The 17,662-nt window shown below is 39.8% G+C and overlaps 2 protein-coding genes across 4 annotated transcripts; both read right to left on the bottom strand.

Annotated features, from left to right (window-relative positions):
* Positions 1 to 632: 632 nt before the first annotated feature.
* Positions 633 to 4,439, bottom strand: gcshb (glycine cleavage system protein H (aminomethyl carrier), b). Its single transcript, XM_036587137.1, has 5 exons — positions 4,248 to 4,439; positions 1,426 to 1,505; positions 1,161 to 1,224; positions 934 to 1,065; positions 633 to 842 (listed from the first exon to the last, which is right to left on the bottom strand). Exons 1-5 carry the CDS (start codon positions 4,396 to 4,398, stop codon positions 748 to 750), a joined length of 522 nt encoding a protein of 173 aa, XP_036443030.1. The 5' UTR covers positions 4,399 to 4,439; the 3' UTR covers positions 633 to 747.
* Positions 4,440 to 7,481: 3,042 nt separating this feature from the next.
* On the bottom strand, positions 7,482 to 16,328 carry kars1 (lysyl-tRNA synthetase 1). Of its 3 annotated transcripts, XM_036586629.1 has the most exons (15): positions 16,196 to 16,303; positions 14,067 to 14,212; positions 13,775 to 13,919; positions 13,528 to 13,690; positions 13,322 to 13,415; positions 12,576 to 12,762; positions 11,729 to 11,854; positions 11,485 to 11,604; positions 11,230 to 11,392; positions 9,755 to 9,928; positions 9,518 to 9,603; positions 9,236 to 9,321; positions 8,980 to 9,106; positions 8,744 to 8,887; positions 7,903 to 7,977 (listed from the first exon to the last, which is right to left on the bottom strand). In XM_036586629.1, the coding sequence occupies exons 2-15, from the start codon at positions 14,198 to 14,200 to the stop codon at positions 7,903 to 7,905; spliced, it is 1,824 nt and encodes a 607-aa protein (XP_036442522.1). In that variant the 5' UTR covers positions 14,201 to 14,212; positions 16,196 to 16,303. The 3 variants fall into 3 exon arrangements, with proteins under 3 accessions (XP_036442521.1, XP_036442522.1, XP_036442523.1); XM_036586628.1 differs by lacking the exon at positions 16,196 to 16,303 and having other exon boundaries at positions 7,482 to 7,977; positions 14,067 to 14,200; XM_036586630.1 differs by lacking the exon at positions 14,067 to 14,212 and having other exon boundaries at positions 16,196 to 16,328.
* Between the last annotated feature and the right edge of the window lie 1,334 nt (positions 16,329 to 17,662).

The raw sequence follows: 17,662 nt of genomic DNA, 5'->3' as shown, positions 1-17,662 counted from the left end.
TTTACATCTTAAACATCAAACTAGGCGTTTAAAAACATGATAATGCGCATCATGGAGGACAAACGTTCTATTATGCCATATGAACTGCTCGAACGCCAACGTTTGCAAACGATCAGCACCAACTAACAACAAGCAACAACATGATTATAGTTATCATTTTTTCTTTATGATGAAATTGCTGAATTGTAAACCCAATATAGTGAATTTAATGGAGCTGTGGGCTGAGTGCATCATTCCACCCCTAGATTTATTAATTTATTAATAAAATGTACAGAATTTACAACTTCAAATCAAAAAAGCAAGTTTCATTTCAAAAGATTCTTGACTAAGAGTCTTAATGAAAAACTGAAGATACTTGGTGTAGCCTTTCCAGATACAGATACAAAATGGTCCAATAGTGTAATTATTATCCTTTTGGGCCTCATTTTATTTTTAACAAATGCCACTGAGAACATTCAGCATTCATCACTTTTCCCAGCTCAGTGAAAACACCTGAAACTGGTCTGAGTTTTTCAATGGAGCCTGTAAAAAGCTCTTTGAAATATATGGCTACCTGTTGTACAAAGCCATAAGAACTTTGTTACAATAAGAAAAGACGAGCAGCACGGTGAAACAACTACAAATTCAGGATAAATATACTTCATAGAATTTTATTAGTACAATCTCTAATGGTAGCAATTTACAGTGTTTTCTGACTTGGCAAAGACTCGTTGTGACTAATACTGGAAATGAAGCAGACTTAACAGATCACTCAAGTGATTTGACGTATTTTTCATAAGCAGCTTCATCCATGAGGGCTTCAAGTTCTCCAGGGTTTTCTATGGTCATCTTAATCAACCATCCTTGAAGACAGGAGAAAGAATTAAGGAGTGCATCAGAGAACCAGACGAGGGCCACTTAGGTTTTCCCTTTTAGCTAACAGCAGACACTCACCACGCTCATAGCAGGATGAATTGACAAGTCCGGGGTTCTCGGTCAGCTCTGTGTTGACCTCAGTTACTTCTCCAGTCAATGGAGAGTACAACTCACTAGCAGCCTTCACGCTTTCTAAAGCACCAAACTCCTCTGAAAGACAAGGAGAGATGTCCCATGATGCTGCAGCTCAAAACTAAGAAAATAGGGGACATGAAATATAAACGTCAAATAACATCAGTTCTCACCCATTGGTTGAAGCTTTGTACCAACCTCCGGCAGTCCACAATATACTACATCACCTAGTGCTTCCTGTGGTTAACGCAGGGGAGGAAAAAAAACATGACAATCTGCACAAAATAGGTACAGGGCAAGGAACAAAGGGCAGAGCTTTAGAAGATTAAAGGGCTAAATTAGTTAAACACTTGAAAAAGTAGAGTGTAAACACTGTTTACAGTAACACTGTAAAATGGCCTGATAAGTCATACCTAATTATTGACTTGAGTAATGTACCTGAGCAAAATTGCTGATGCCGACTGTGCCGATACCCCCTTCTACTCGTACCCACTCATGTTTGTCTGTGAATCTGAGAGCTGCAGAAACCAGAGAAAGCACATTTGTCATACATACATTTCGTTATGAATCTATTCTTCCTATTGAAATACTTCAGTGGGCAGTACTGTATTTCTTTTTATGCATTTAACACTGATTCAAACAATGAGGCTTAACACAACTGACCAGTTAAAGACTCTATGGTCACCTTACTGTACATATTGTACTTTCTGTAACCCCTACCACGCATATTGCACATCTGGACACTCCACACCTAAACACTTTATTTCAGTATCAATATATGCACATATCTATTCAGTATTGTCATTATATGCTGTTATTGTACTGCCTTTTTTATCTTAGGTTATAGATCTTATTGCAGATTCTTGTATATTTCTATTGGTATATATGCCTGTAGATTGTTTTTTTGTATTTATTCTTCTTTTTATATTGTTTCACCCTTATTATTATTACTGTCCTGTGTTGTGTGACTGATACTGGCTGCTAAATTTCCTTCGGGATTAATAAAGTGTCTGTCTGTCTGTCTGTCTGTCTGTCTAGACTCTAGCAAGACTAAAAGCTAAAAGAAAAACACAGCATCCAATGGATTTCCAAAACAAACGGAGAAAAGATTCCACTGATTTTTTATATTATATTCAATCATTGAGATGTAGAAGTCAGACTGGTCTGATGTGAAATGGTGCACTGAGAAAATCACCGACTCTGCTTTTCTTTACAGTGGTGGTGATAGGAACCAGGGGTCGTAATGTCAAATTTTATTTACAGTCCAAAACTACTTCTGAGCTTTATATGTAATGTTGATGAAGGTAAAATAGTAGTAAATCTGAAAAGAAGATTTCCTTAGCTACTATTTTGTCATAAAGCCCCCTGCATGCACCTGAAAACCAAGCAGATTTTACAAAACACGTTTTGGTATCAAACTATCAGTGTTTCAGGCATCTGCACTTAGCGTAGTAACTTTTTGTAAGACAGATCTGAGAGATAATAAACGCTTCAGACGTTTCCTATCACCACCGCCATGAACAATGCTGACTCGGCAAGTTTCTTTAGAACGGAGCATTTGACATATTTACATCTTACCTATTTAATTATGATTTTTTTTTAATGATCTGTGAAATCTGTCCCTTTGCATAATGAGAACTGGGAAATCCGGAGTAGCTTTCACTGCTGCCCTCATGCTTAGCAGTAATGAAGATGAAATGCTTGCAAAAGACAGAACCTCTTGCAGTCACATCAAACTGTGCCATTTCTTACTGAGATACAGCAAAAGAAACACAAGGCAGTCATTAACGGTCAAACTTGACCAGCAGAGGCACAATATTTTCTCTGACAATCAGTGCCTTTCAAGTGTATTACGGCTCAAAGGACGCTTTAATGTATTCTGGACAGAGGCCAGAAGGTCTTGTGCAACACAGCAGACCCTAGAGCGCCTCCTCCTCATTAGTTTCCCATCTAAAAACTGAACAGTTATGTTGCTGAACTTAAAACTGAATTAGGCACCCTGCTCAAATCACGAGCCCTCATAAGAAGCTAATGTCCCCACTTTAACCCAGTAAAAGAAATTTCTCAATAACCCAAACACCTTCAGGTTCGCCGGTATAAAAAGAGATGAGACACAGACACTCCCTGATTTCGAATTAATTCCTCTTCCACATCTGAATAATAAAGCATCATTAATGTGAATCAAAAGATCTTGGGATAAAAACAAGACCGTCAAGTGCAGGCCTGTTTAGGATTCCCTGAGGGGCAATTAAATGCCTCAACAGTTCCCCACGCTAGCATCAGCCCATGCAGAAAAATACAGGTTTAAACCAGATTGTGAACAGTAAGGACACTGGGACATGGCTGTGGGAGGCAGCCCCCTTTTGTGCCTTCAGATCCGAGCTGAGTGGGAGGAATTTCTTGTTTTTTCAGAAGCAGCGCAGTGCTGCATCAGGGGAGACTGAATTTTATGAAAAATAAATCCAACACAGGCTACTGCAATATAAGAGGATGGAGTGTCTGATTCATTTTCACCAGTCTTCCACTGATTTGATCAGTTTTCTAGACCAGCGTGAGATGTGGAGAGCTCTGTGACTAAGTTTACTGAGCTCCACTAAGAGGGAGAGTTCAGCCCACATGGCTAACAGAGTACTAGAGTCCCACATTATTAACCCATACTGAACTAAGTCCCTACCTAAGCCAGTCATTACTGCCAGCATGACCTGACATGTCAACCTAATCCTACTATTTATTAGGAAATTTCATCAAACACTACAGTGCAACACTGGAGACGTACTTAGAGGTTTAAACCCAGGCCTGTAAGTTGGCTGGTTGAAGTGGACCGTGCAAAACTTGGTCAGCTTCCTATGCGCCCGCTTAATGGCCTGGCGTCAGAATGTCACTGCTGCACCATTTAAGGTGGAACGGGAAAAGTCGAATAAGAGGCTGACTTAAGCCTCGTTAAAACTTGAGTTTAATAAAAGATCAGTTTAATCCACGACACGCCGTGACTCGCCTTGTACAAGAACACGAGAACTTGAAAAACTTGACTGAGCTGATGACTCGTTTACATATCAAACACAGAGGCTTATGCATGTTTGTTGTGACGTGACTAAAACCGTGTTAAGTGACCAGCGTGGACACTGAGCGAATTAAGACTTGAAGTTTAAAGCGTCAGACAGAATAAATAAGAAATAAAAAAAGCGTCCAGTCTCGCTGTGCTGGCGAGTCCATGGTCCAGTAGCTGGACCTTTCAGTCTGACTAAAACGCGTTTTGTTACCTTCCTCGAGCCGCGAGCTCGCGCTGAACGCCCTCCAGCCGGTCGCCCTCCGGACGGTGTGGCGCGAGGGGACGCGCGCGGGTCCCGAAAGCAGCGGCAGAACTGCGGGAAAGTTTGAGGAGAAGCGCCGGAGCGCCGCGCACATCGCCATCTTCAGCTGCTCTGCTGGGCTTGGATGAAATAACAGGTAGCGACGTCCGACTCGTCAACGAATCGTTCTGCTGAATCGGTTCTTTTCAATGATTCAGTCGAACCGAATCACGAGTCCGCACCGAGTGGAAAATCTTCGTAGCATCGCCGCGCTGTTTACGTACGTGTTACAGACTCAATACGTAAAGAGGAAATCCAGCGGTAATTCTACACAATTAAATGGTTGAGTTGTAAACAAAGCCATTCAGAGTGGTTTGGTGAGAAATGCTCTGTTCCAGAGATACTTACCGAGTCAGAATGATAGTTTTGTGCTGAGGTTTTGTATCTGAATCCATTTAATTCAAGTTCAGGTTTCAAGTTTATTTGACATTTGCACAACATGTCAGGACATTTATGCATTGAAATGCTTGTGGTGAGGCTCAGCTAATCACTCTACAGAAAGTAAATAAGTAAAATGTAAGAAAAACAAACTGAAATATAATAATTTTTTTTTTTTCAGATTTCTGACTATTTTGAACATTAACATTATATTATAAAAGCTCAGAAGACACGTGTAGGTTTTGGATAGTAAATAAAATGGCTGTATTTATATTGTAGACTCCTGGTTCCTATCACCACCACTGTAAAGAAATCGGAATCTGCAAGTTTCTCCTATTAACCTATTAACATCTCAAAGACTTAATTATTTTGAAATTTAGAAAAGTAGGTGAAATTCCCCTTTAATAATATAAATCGAATACTAATCTTTTAGTTTAACCTCATGGAATCGGCTCATAAAATACTGTAACTGGCTTCAGTTTCGTTCATATTCGTGCCTCTAATGAACTACGAGTCTGCCTGGCGAGCAGCAGCAACGGAGCTCGGGATTCAGTGTGACTTGAAAATAAAGTTGACTTTACTTGAATCAGTGAATCACTGAATCGGTCGTTTGATTCATTAAAAAAGAACAGTTTGAGAGTCGGTTCGGTAAGGCTGAGTCGGACCTCCCATCACAGACCGATGCTCTTGACCGCGTGGGAAGCGCGCGCTCCCGCGTTACAACAACTACAGCAGATCATCATGTGAAGATGGGTTTAAATCAGGGTTCCTCAATCAGCGGGCCGTGGACCACCGGGAAGCACACTCTGGTGGTCCCTGGACTAATACTAAGGGGGAGCAAGTGGTCCTTTACATATACATATATATATATATATATATATATATATATATATATATATATATATATAATTACATTCCATTGGCACATCATTTTACTTGATTGGAGAAATATTGAACACAATTTTAAAAAAATGATATATAAAATATAATAGTAACAATAATGTTTAAGATATTAACAATAATCATTTTGCTGCTTATTATAATAATTATTATACTGCTTAATCAAGCAAAATGAACTAACAATGGAATGACATTTTAATTAAATACAAAAATGTCTAGAAATAAGTTAGATCATATAATATTCTTACAATCTCATTATGAAAAATGTAAGATAACTACATTTAAGATGTTTTTACTTGCTAAAGTGTTTTTTTACAGTGTAAAAATAAAATATAAAACATTTTTAAATGTAAACATACAAGCTCTGCAACAGCATCTATTTTTTGCAGTTTAGCTCTAGAAACAAAACAGACTCCATTGTCCACTTCTCTGTAAAAATATATGATTTGCCAATTTCACTTTATTTGTGGTACAAAACAAGCTTATGATGATGTTTTAATCTGCTGTGGAGAGATCCAACAACGTCCCATGAAAGGCCCACATCACGACTGCTTTTCAGCCAATACGACCAAAGTCACAGCCCTCTTCAATCTTCAGTGGAAACAGTATAAGGTGACTGTTTATGAAGGCTTCATTCACAAACACAAGTTAGTCCCCAAAAACAGCAGCACATCTTCATTACCAAAGTTCAGAGGTGGAGGTAATTAGTTTCATGTACTCATTTACACTATACTAAAATATTTAGAGATTTTTGTCTTCTCCAATCCTGATATTGAAACCTCAATTATACCAATTCTTCTTTAAAAAGAGCCATTTTTTAATTGAAACACAAGCATCTGAAAGTAAACCATCATGCCTAATCTACTCACTCTATTACCCTATAGCAAGAAATACACAGCTAACAGCATCACAAAATGTGGGAGTACTATTTCAGACAAGATTTGTTACAGTCACAGATCAGATTCATTCTTTTTTAAACCCTCCAATTTCTGATCCAGCATTTTCTGCCTATAGCAGTTCACTAATGATACCTGCTACCATTCCTGTGCCATCCAGTTCAAATGGATTTGCTCTTTTATGGGGTTTTTCCAAAGTAAAATTACAATGCTATTATTTAAACTCAGGTTTGTGAGGAAGCTGCTCTTTACTCAGTTCAATTTTAGTCCACCTTGAGTTCTTAACACCTTTTTTGGGTCGAATTTCATTGTGGTCTGTTTGTGACAGAACCTGGACTGCTTTGCTGTTACCGACACCTCTCACTTTAGAGCTCCACGAGCATCCAACAAAAAAAGAAGAGTTTAACTTCAGTTCCTATGATGATGTTGGATGTGCTAACAAATTCCACTGCAGTCCTGTAGGGAATTCAGAACTTGAGTTCTTGAACCGACATTTTTTTCACTCATTCTCAATTTTTTTTATCGCCATTTTTTATTCTACTCGTCATTTTATTGACGTAACAATATATTTACATGAGTGCAGTTTTAGGCTTGTCTACCCAGCTCTGTTTAAGGCAGAATAGTTACAGAAATAAAAGGGGAAGTTTAGTTCATGGTTGATTTGTTCAAGCTCACATTTTCCTTAAGAAAAATCGTTCAAAGACAAGCTAAAGGCGATGCTATGGGAAAGCGGCACACCTGGTAGAAATAGAAGAGTTGTGCCATCTTTAGGCATTTTTAAGTATTTTAAGTTTAACCTTACCACACTGTTTGCCAAGTTATTTCTTTATATTAAAATGGTTTATTTGTACTAAATAAGTACTTATCATGCGTTATGATCAGTATAGGTTTATAAATGCAGGCTATCTACCCACCACATGTGCCACGTGCAGCCAAAATATGATCAATACTGAAAACCCACACCATCAAATAAAATACCATAGATAGTTTATTATGCACTTACAGGTTTATTTCTATGACCATTGTGAGGACTATTAAAAAAAGAGTGGACAGTAGGTATTAAAACCAGTATAACATCAAAAGTATGGCCGAATTTGAATCTGCTTAATTGCTTCAGCCCATAAATTGATGTGAGGAAGAGACAACAGGCAACAGCGACAGTAAAATAGGGTTCACTGTTCCTGCCTAACTTTGTGCATTTGAAGAGAAAAATGTAGAGACCATTCCCTTTTTACTGAATGTGAAAAGCCTTTTACGTTGCAGATATAAACCCCAATCTTAACAGTAACCTGAACAGCTCGGCGGAAGCGAGAACCCCTGTATGGACGAATCATCTCTATATTTCATCAGAATGACTTTGATTTCTCAGCAGGTGGCATCGAAGGTCAGTGTTAAACTGAAGTTCCCTCTGCTGGAGGGACAGGCTTATTATCGTCAGGCTTCATGGCAGGGAAGAAAAGGACCTCCTGCAACACAATTACAAAAGAAATTAAGATGGTAATTTCAGTACAAAACTCTGAAGTCTTCCACATGTTTGCTACAATCTGTGTAGAGCAAGCAAACATTACTTTCTGTTGCTATTTGATCGAATATTCAAATATTCTATGACAAAAGAAAAGAAAAGAGATGTTTCACTTTAATAATGGATGGGATGAACTGGCATGAATAAGCAAAAATTGTTGCCATTATTTTTATCATTGTCGGTGGTGGTTGTTAATAACAATTACAATAAATATTTTTTATTATCATTCTGCACAATTGCATTTTTTATTTAAGTTGCTTTTTTAATAAAACTTGAGCCTGAGCCCTTGCTGGCTTTGTCTGAATAGCAGTCAGTGGTGCAGAACAGCAGAGAAACGTTTTAATCACGAAAACTTTTTTTTCCCCACTCAGCCCTAATCAGTGAACCAGGGAGTGATGAAGCATTTTAAGCCATTTAAAACCACTTTATACCAGATATAACAGCCTATGACAGCATATGAAGTCCAGGCTCACACTGCAGAAAACCTGAACTACTATGTGCCATGTTTGACACCTGAATGATCAGCAAGTCACTTCACAAGATAACAGACTGTCTACCCTCCAATCCTGAATAATCAGCCATAAGAAACTTCACGAGAAATAGTTCTAAAAATGTGATCCTGGTTGAGTCTGACTTGAAAACCCAATTCAACAGTTGAGCAAATCATAATTCACAAAAAAATATGTTATTGTATAGAACTGTGCAAGTACCTTGATGTTGTTGGAGTCTGTGAGGAACATGGTGAGGCGGTCGATACCCATGCCCCAGCCTGCAGTAGGCGGAAGGCCGTATTCTAACGCACTGCAGAATGTTTCATCTATGAACATAGCCTCATCATCACCTTCTGCCTTGGCCTAAAGGAGGATACAGGATAAGTCTCACATGAACCAATATCTGCATACATTGCCATCTACCTCCTACAGTTGTTTCAAATGAAATATTTCACCTTAGCCTGTTGTTCAAAGAGCTCTCGTTGCCTGATTGGGTCGTTCAACTCGGTATAGGCGTTGCAGATCTCTTTCTTCATGACAAAGAGCTCAAAGCGCTCGGTCAGCCCTTTCTGTGATCTGTGCCTGAGCAGACATGGTGGAGAGCAAATCAACAATAACTTTTCAAGCAGATCATTTCTGATCACAGATGGTAAAAAGGAACAGTAAAAGAGTTCTATAGTCTGGCAGCTGAGGAGCACAACAAGCACTCACCATTTTGCCAGGGGGCTCATGATTTGAGGGTGGTCACAAATGAATGTTGGGTTGATGCACGTCACCTCCAGAAAGTCTCCCACCAACTGCGATACAATAGTAGGTCAAAACATTGTAGATGAGTATGCTTCAATGGGAAAAACTACAAAGACTGAACTATTTGTACACTTTTGATTGAAATTAGTGTTTTTAAATGTATAGGCTCTAGTAATCTACATTCACTGAGAACTTCATATAGAAAACGAAACACCTATTACAACTGTCTACTAAGCAGTGAAGTACCTTATCTAGCAGACGAGCGGTCGTTCTGGGAGGTGGACATTCCACTCCTTTCTGGACACACAGATCGTCAAAGAATTTGCGAGTTTCTGCACATAAAAAAGTAAAGGTACTGTGACTTACCTCAATCTTTCTACATAAAACAGAGTTGCCTATAGTATCCAACATACTACGGTTCAACTGGACTACAATGTATGCTTCTTTAATCCTTGGCTAGTATAGCATGTATTTTAGTTTTACCATTAGAATCATAGGTTTCAGGAGCTGGAAACTTCACACCCATCTCTTTTTCTAGGTCGTGAGTCATGCTTATTCTTCTGAAAGGTGGAGTGAAGTCAATTTCATAGGCCTGTCCCTCTGGTCCATCAGGGTGGTAAGTCACCTTGTAGCCTCCAGTGATATGCTTCACCATTCCTGAGAGAGATGAAGAAAACATTTAGTTCTTAAATGTAAAGCATTGTTTGGTATACAACAGCAACATTTCCACAAAATTAAAGGAGCATTCCAACATAAAACTAGCTTAATTTTATTGGCCTTGGTATATATTATGCCGTAGCACAGCACTGCATCCCTCAGTCTCACTGGTTTGTCAAAACCCATGATTTTCTATCCTTTTTGTGTAGAGTTTTGTTTTTTGTTTTGAGTAGTGTTTGTTTTTGTCTACCAATGTTGTCTCACTACAATACCCATTAGGCATGCATTGGACAACTACTGAAATTCCACCCATGCCGATTAAAATCCACTGATGTAAAGGCTGATAAACACAGACGTGATATTCTGCTTCCTAGCAGTAACATTAGCTATCTGGCTTCCTTAGGCATTATCAAGGTAGCGGGGAAAAAATAAATAAAACAAACATATCAAACATCCTGCAGTCAAGTAGTTTTTCAGAAGTTCCTTCCACCTTCAAGACATCATCTGTAGGAGGGGTTTCCTGAGTCCTTAACCCCATAATCCCAGGTTTATTACACATAAAAGGCTTATTATTCAGTAAAAACAGACTTCAGTGCAAACTGGTTGAGCTATTCTTAGTGTAATAAAACTTTGGGTCCGCCGGCAGACCCTGGCCATTTAATGGGTTAAACAGGAAAATCTTGCACTAGAGACTATTGTGGCACCAATGTAGGAGGCGAGTAGGCATGTTTTCCACCAACCACATTGTTTGTTGCTGTTTATTTATTTCCATTTTGGTCAGAGGGTCCTTTCAACATTCTAATTATGTTGAAAAATGTGTGTTAAAAGGATGCAACAAAGTGTTTACATAAGACCGGTGTTGAAATAATATTTTGGGTAGAACAAGCAGAGCACACGTACTGTATATGAACAACCCAACTTCTATATTTTAAAGCTCATCAAAAACAAAGCTCTCTTCTATGAATAAAAAGGTTAGTTTTGACTAATTGGAGATTGACTGCTCATTAAAATTGGTATTGGTTGCATGTAAACAGGAACATTGGATAACTTATCCCATTTCAGTTACAAGCAAATCACCTCATTCAGAACATGAGCCATTCTTTGGGTTTTATGGACACAAATTTGCAGCAGCTACCAACATATTTTACTCAAAATAACAGCAAAATACAGCAAAATAAAAACAACCTCGATGACCATGAGCTCAAATTTATTTTTGTTTTTATCCCCAGGCCATTTATATTTCAGCATTGTACAAAACCTTTTAAATGGAATAGAATTTGTGTGGTGGCAGGAGGACAAACCTGAAAGAAGCTTCTCTGTGATTTCCATCAGGTCATGATAGTCAGCATAGGCCATATAAAACTCACAGGTGGTGAACTCTGGGTTGTGGGTGAGGTCAATGCCCTCATTTCGAAACTGACGACCAATCTCATAGACACGGTCCATTCCTCCAACCACCAGCATCTAAAGAGACAAACATCCATCATGAGTGCCATTCCACTTGCCTGGAATGATCACAAATTCTTCAATACTCCATAAGGAGCATGCTACTGTACCTTATGGTAAAGCTCTGGGGCAATCCTCATGTAAAGGTTCATATCAAGTTCATTGTGGTAGGTGACAAAAGGTCGAGCTACTGCCCCTCCAGGAATCAAGTTCATCATTGGAGTCTCAACCTGCGGCACACAAATACACAGCAAATGTTTACAGAGCAGTCCATCCACATCTGCGTCTTAAGAAAAGTCTTGCACATTTTAACATCATTATTACTGCTTTTTGGCCTGCAGAGTGTAGACTTACCTCAAGGAAACCAAGCTGGTCCAAGAAGTTGCGCAGGTAAGTAATGATCTTGGACCGGGTCACAAACTTCTGTCTCACAAAGTCATTGAGAATCAAGTCCAAGTATCGCTGACGGTATCGTGTTTCCTGCCACAAAGATGGACCAAGATTACTGAACACAGCCCACAATCAAAATCACTATAATGACAATATACCTTGTTCACCCCTGAAAACATTAACTGAGGTCAAATATATCCTCCGTTAACCTTTTCAACTCCTTGAGACCACTGGTGGTTCCAATACGCACTTCGTCATATTCTTCATAACTTTCATATTTCATAAGCTACATTCAAAAGGTGGGGGTCGTATGAGAGCTGAAACTGTCTTCTTCCCAGTCAAATAGATGGGTGATGTAAAATTTTAAACCCTTACAATAAAAGAAGCTGAACTCAAGTTTTTTTGTCTAATGAAAGTCGATGGCGTCTCTTCAGTCATATACTCTGTAAAAATTATTTTTATAAAAAATACTAAGAGCATCTAAGATTTTTGGCTTTCAGCAGTAAATTGCATGCATATAGCAATATGTGTATGATCATAAAACGTTCTGTTAATTTGAGGGGAACTTTTACAAAAAATAAATGAATAAATAAAATAAAAATTTACATTTCTTTCATGCAGTTACTGAATAATTTGCCTTACGATTTGGTCATGTAAATTCAGATGGATAAACCAAAATATACCCTGGTGAATAAAAGGTTAAAGGTGTTTTCAAAACAGGCCTGCAATCAGCTGAAGCTGCCAAACGCAGCGCAGTTTCACTTTATTAATGACCCATCATCAGGCTAATGGAGGGATTTCCAGAACTGACCTTGTCTTTCAGGCCAAAGTGGAGGTGGGGAAGCATGTGCAGACATGGAGACAGCAGGGTCATCTCAATTGGTATGATGCTCAATTCTCCCTTCTTTGTCTTCCCAGGGTTACCACGGACACCGATAATGTCACCACGCCGCAATTTATTGTTGATGTGAACAAAGTCTTCCTCCGATTTGTAATTCCTGAAAAAGGCAGCAGAGGGCAAACACTTACAGATGACACTGATTTTACATGCTTGGAAACGGCACGAAGACAACAGAAGACAACCGAAAAAATATCTGTGTGTTACAGTGGCAAACCAAGACTATTACTAGACTAGCTAAGTCTTCAGTCCAGGCCATAAATGATGAAACTGTTAAAAACGCACCAATTTTTTTCAGTCATTAGGCTTTTTCTGAAGGCTTAGGAGGCCCTGAGGAATCTTCACTGCTTATGTAAATTACCTAACCAAATTACTTGCAAAGCAAACACATTTTGGCTCTGTATTCTTATGTCAAGCATCCCAAGCAAGGCAAAAACAGTCTTAACTCTGATGTAAAATTTATGTAATGTACACTTATGCAACAAGACTTTATTCCAAGTCATTTTGACCATTTATACTGCTCCAACTGTCATGAAAATACAATCAAATGGTATCCTGATATATGTTTTGCTGTGAAAAGTATCATAAAAATTACAGGGTATTATTTATGATAGTGATGAATTGCTCATTTTATAATAGTGCAGTGCATAAAGGCAGACCTGGAATTTGCCATGACTTGCAGCTTAACCCCCTCTCCTCGCAGGTCATAGAAGAGTAATTTGGCACCTGAGGCCCTCTTGGCATGGACACGACCTGATAAGCAATTAGTTTTATGAAGTTTAATTAAGTTCACTGAGAGCTCAGACACAACCAAAACAAACTGCCTAAATTCCAAAACTCTAGGCAAAACCTTCAAGCCATGTACCTGCCACACTGAGTACATCTGTTAACTGGTCCCCTGGTTGAAGGTGGTTGTATTTTTCGATGAAGTCAGTAAGCGACAAGTCCACATGAAACTTGTGAGGATAGGGGTCTTCTGCGGTCCCCTTCAGAGCCTGAACGGCCTGCGTGCGTATCTTGAAGTATTGCTACAACGACAGAGGTGTATTAGAATACAGACGTTTGAAACAAAAGTGTGATTTATGCAACCATAAGACAAAAACCTGACTTACGTTGGGGTCCAAGGACTCCTCATCAGCCGCATATGCCTCCTGCTGAGCCTTGTCATTGGTCTCCTTATTCTGCTGCAGCTGGTCTTTAACCTTAGCTTCCTTCTCGGCAGCCTTTTTCTCCGCTTTCATGCGCCTCTTCAGCTCACTGAAACCACAAAAGGAAACAGCGGTGTGACTGGAGGTCTTGTGATCTTAAAGAAACAGTGTTGACGATCCAAAACACATAAAGCATTAATTACTACGGTGACAAAAGGTTGGTTGTTTATTCACATTAGATATAAACACCACCAACCTTTTGTCACCTCTCCAGCGACATCCTTGAATAAGCAATGGCACGGTTTGCTGACAGCGGGGAACAAACGTCTGAGCCCGCAACCCAATGGCATGGCACACCTGCTGCCTGGCTGCTCTGACCAGGGTCAACATGCTGAGTGTGTCCTATTTTAATGAACCAAGAAAACGCACAGGTCACATTCAAGCCAGCCCTCGGGCCCATCACTTTCATATATCACTGTTAGAGATGGCATATCGGTATCAACGGGTATTGGGCTGACATGAGCAGGAGATTCTGCATCAGATATCAACACAAACTGTGCAGCAGCAGATGAGCTATTGTCTCTGACTTTACGCCTACAAGGTGGACTGACAAGGTAGGAGTGTCTAACAGAGTGGACAGTGAGTGGACACAGTGTTTAAAAACTCCATCTGCACTGCTGTGTCTGATCCACTGCTCTGTGAGGGTCCATGAGGGTCCTGACCACTGAAGAACAGGGTAAAAGGGGGCAAACAAAGTACGCAGAGAAATAGATGGACTACAGTCTGTAAGTGTAGAACTACAAAGTGCACCTATATAGTAAGTGGAGCTGATAAAATGGACAATGAGTGTAGAAACAAGGAGGTGGTCATAATGATATGCCTGATCGGTGTATATATGTAATTAAAAATTAAAAATCTGACCTGTGCAAAAGTTATGGCACATTTATCTTTGATTTTTTCCAGTATATTAAACTCAGAAAATAAATAAAAACTGTGCACTAGAATTAGTAGAAAATGTCATATGTAAGTTTGTTACCGGTATAAATGTGCTAACTTACTTTCACTTAAAAATCAACATAACATAATTTTACCAGGTATGTTCAAATGTGTACACCTGACTGTGCATTGTTTGATGTGATGCTATCTGTGCTGTTCTCCTTGTGGGGTCCTAGAGTGCAAAGTGCGCTACTTTTGGGCTACTTTTAGATGCTAATTTTCATAAAGTGCTTTAATTAAAAAAAAACAAAAGCTTGAAGTTTAGTAGCTTTTAAAGAAACATAAACTGAGCATTGGTTGATACTCAAAGTTTAAATATTGAGATCAGGAAAAAGTGGTCTTGTTCCACCTCTCACCACTGAGCAACCTTACTTGATGACTGAACCAACAATGCTGTCAAATTACATCAGCCACACAGCTGGAATAGAACAATGGAGGCAGGTGTGCACTATAATTTCACTTTCGCATTTGACCAGCCGTCCAGCCCGAAGGCCAAGCTGCAAACCTGCTCATCTCGCTTCTGACCTGCTAGTCTTGTCGTTTTAGTGTCATGATTATCAGTGATGTTATGTTTACTGCAACACGTCTCAACATTATTCATTATTAAAGCAGTTACTAACCTTGACGAACTGGGGCTTTGCCAAGAGAAGGTCTACTAACTTTTCAGCACCACCAAAACAACACTAGCTAGGCCAGTCTAAAAAATAACCTAGGCTGCCGGTGTCAGGGCTGTTTTGTGCCTTACTGTGTTACTAAACATAGCTGTACTTGTCCTCTCTGGAGGTTTCCGTGTGGAAGGTTAGCAGCGAGTCATGGTGCAGCTGAACACGTTAGGTAACACTTCATGCACATGAGGGCAGAATAACGAATATTTTAATCATTACTGCCTAAAAATAGTCCTTATGTGTGATATGAGGGTCCCAAGACCTCCACAAAGCCTCTCTTCCCGTTAGGTAACCCGAATAGAGACTAGAAAGTCAAACAGGAAACAGAAGAAGTCCTCAAACACACTAATCAGTGCTCCGCTTCATGCTGCGGTTAGCTGACATAGCTAACAACGCGAACTGACACCTAAACCCATCCATACTAACGTTATAGTGATATGGATCATTTTGTTTTTATCGTGGCGGATCGACCAACTAAGCTCAGTATATGTTTACAACTATACTAGTTAATAAACCTTGCACCACGGCTGGATAGCACAGCAAGCTAAGCTAAGCTGAGCAACCACGTTGCTTCCGACCTGCTGACTAAACCGAAAGTATTTTATTCCGAGGCGGAGAGCCTCCAGAGCTCTTACTGCTCCGCCAAACTCCACCACAAATCTGTCTAAGCGATAAGGTGAAGGTCCTGTCACCCCGAATGTAAAGGCATGTGCAGTTCGCCTACTTTTTACTCAGTTTCTCTCCATCCACAGCTCCGTCTGCCATCTTCTCCGCTCTCTGCTTTGACCACAACAGGACGTCGCCGGCTTTCAGCGCCAAGCAGGCGGCAGCGTTAAAGCTGGTGGAAAGAAAAACGGCAGAACTGCCAAAGTAAAAGTCTCCTCACAAAACGTCATATGGTCAGATAACCTGTAGAGAGGACAATTACCACTCTGCAGTGTCTTCCCGAGTGAGCCCAAAATGAATGGGGTGATATGGAGCATTTGAGCAAAATCATAGTTGATAAATGCTTAAACATTTTTAATGTAAAAGAATGCAATCATTTCCTGAAAACAGAACAGCATAAAACATTTTAACACTGCTGTTATATTTTTAAGAGCTTTTAAACGCGAGTTATAGGAGTTTAAAGCGGCGCCTCATGTATGTTCATGACGTCAGTGAGCGCGAACAGCCAATGAGCTGCTCCGCTCGCCAATCAATCATCACGCTCTAGCACTAATGCCCGCCTTCTGCTGCCCAAAACCCGTTTGCTGTAGAAAAAAGGAAACATACAGGTGAGTTTTCTTTGCTTTTTTAGTGAAATTCGTCCTTCTACTTTCTAAAATTAAAGGAAAGTTCTGGGCGAGTGATAAAAAAACTATTTAACCTTTCATTCTTAGCCGTTGAGCACCATTTACTCCCATTTATTGAGGACTCACTCGGGCGCCCTCTGCTGTTTAGCAGTCCTGTTTTTAATATAACGGGGGAAATAGTAAGTCGCCAGGCCAGAGCCGGTTTATGTTATGAGGAGCCTGGCCACTTCCTATTCCTCCCGTTATATCAAAAACAGGACCGCTAAACAGCAGAGGGCGCCCGCGAGTGAGTCCTCAATGAATGGGAGTAAATGGGACTCAACGACTAAAAACGAAAGGTTAAAAAAGTTTCTAATCACTGAACCAGAACTTTCCTTTAATTTTAGAAAGTAGAAGGATGTATTTCATTAAAAAAAAACAAAAAAAAACAAAGAAATCTTACCTGTATGTTTCCTTTTTTCTACAGCAAACGGGTTTTGGGCAGCGGAAGGCGGGCATTAGTGCTAGAGCGTGATGATTGATTGGCGAGCGGAGCAGCTCATTGGCTGTTCGCGTCACTGACGTCATGGGCATACCTGAGGTGCTGTTTTAAACTCTTATAACTCGAATTTAAAAACTCTTAAAAATATAACAGCGGTGTTAAAGTGTTTTATGCTGCTCTGTGTTCAGGCAGTGATCGCATTCTTTTACATTAAAAATGTTTAAGCATTTATAAACTATGATTTTGCTCAAATGCTCCATATCACCCCATTCATTTTGGACTCACTTGGGAGCGCCCCCTAGCGTTTGAGAAAACCGGAAGACATTGCACAGTGGTAATTCTCATCTCTACAAATTCTCTGGCCAGGCTCCACATAAACGGCTCTGACTAGACCACTGTAGTCACAGTTGTCATTTTG

This window comes from Colossoma macropomum, unplaced genomic scaffold, assembly GCF_904425465.1.
Source record: "Colossoma macropomum unplaced genomic scaffold, Colossoma_macropomum, whole genome shotgun sequence".
Classification (NCBI taxonomy): Eukaryota; Metazoa; Chordata; class Actinopteri; order Characiformes; family Serrasalmidae; genus Colossoma; species Colossoma macropomum.
The sequence above is the reverse complement of the archived record's forward strand: the minus strand, read 5'-3'. Positions and strand labels throughout refer to the sequence as shown.

What these genes read in the sequence shown, in the direction of transcription:
- kars1 (XM_036586629.1), bottom strand. Translation starts at nt 14,200, where the DNA reads ATGTTGACCCTGGTCAGAGCAGCCAGGCAGCAGGTGTGCCATGCCATT. An exon ending in ACTTTGGCCTGAAAGACAAG is followed by an intron (nt 11,855 to 12,575) that starts GTCAGTTCTGGA and finishes TCTTTGTGGCAG; the next exon opens with GAAACACGATACCGTCAGCG. An exon ending in TGAAACCTATGATTCTAATG is followed by an intron (nt 9,604 to 9,754) that starts GTAAAACTAAAA and finishes TTTTATGTGCAG; the next exon opens with AAACTCGCAAATTCTTTGAC.
- gcshb (XM_036587137.1), bottom strand. Translation starts at nt 4,398, where the DNA reads ATGGCGATGTGCGCGGCGCTCCGGCGCTTCTCCTCAAACTTTCCCGCA. An exon ending in GAGCTCGCGGCTCGAGGAAG is followed by an intron (nt 1,506 to 4,247) that starts GTAACAAAACGC and finishes TGGTTTCTGCAG; the next exon opens with CTCTCAGATTCACAGACAAA. An exon ending in TTCATCCTGCTATGAGCGTG is followed by an intron (nt 843 to 933) that starts GTGAGTGTCTGC and finishes CCTGTCTTCAAG; the next exon opens with GATGGTTGATTAAGATGACC.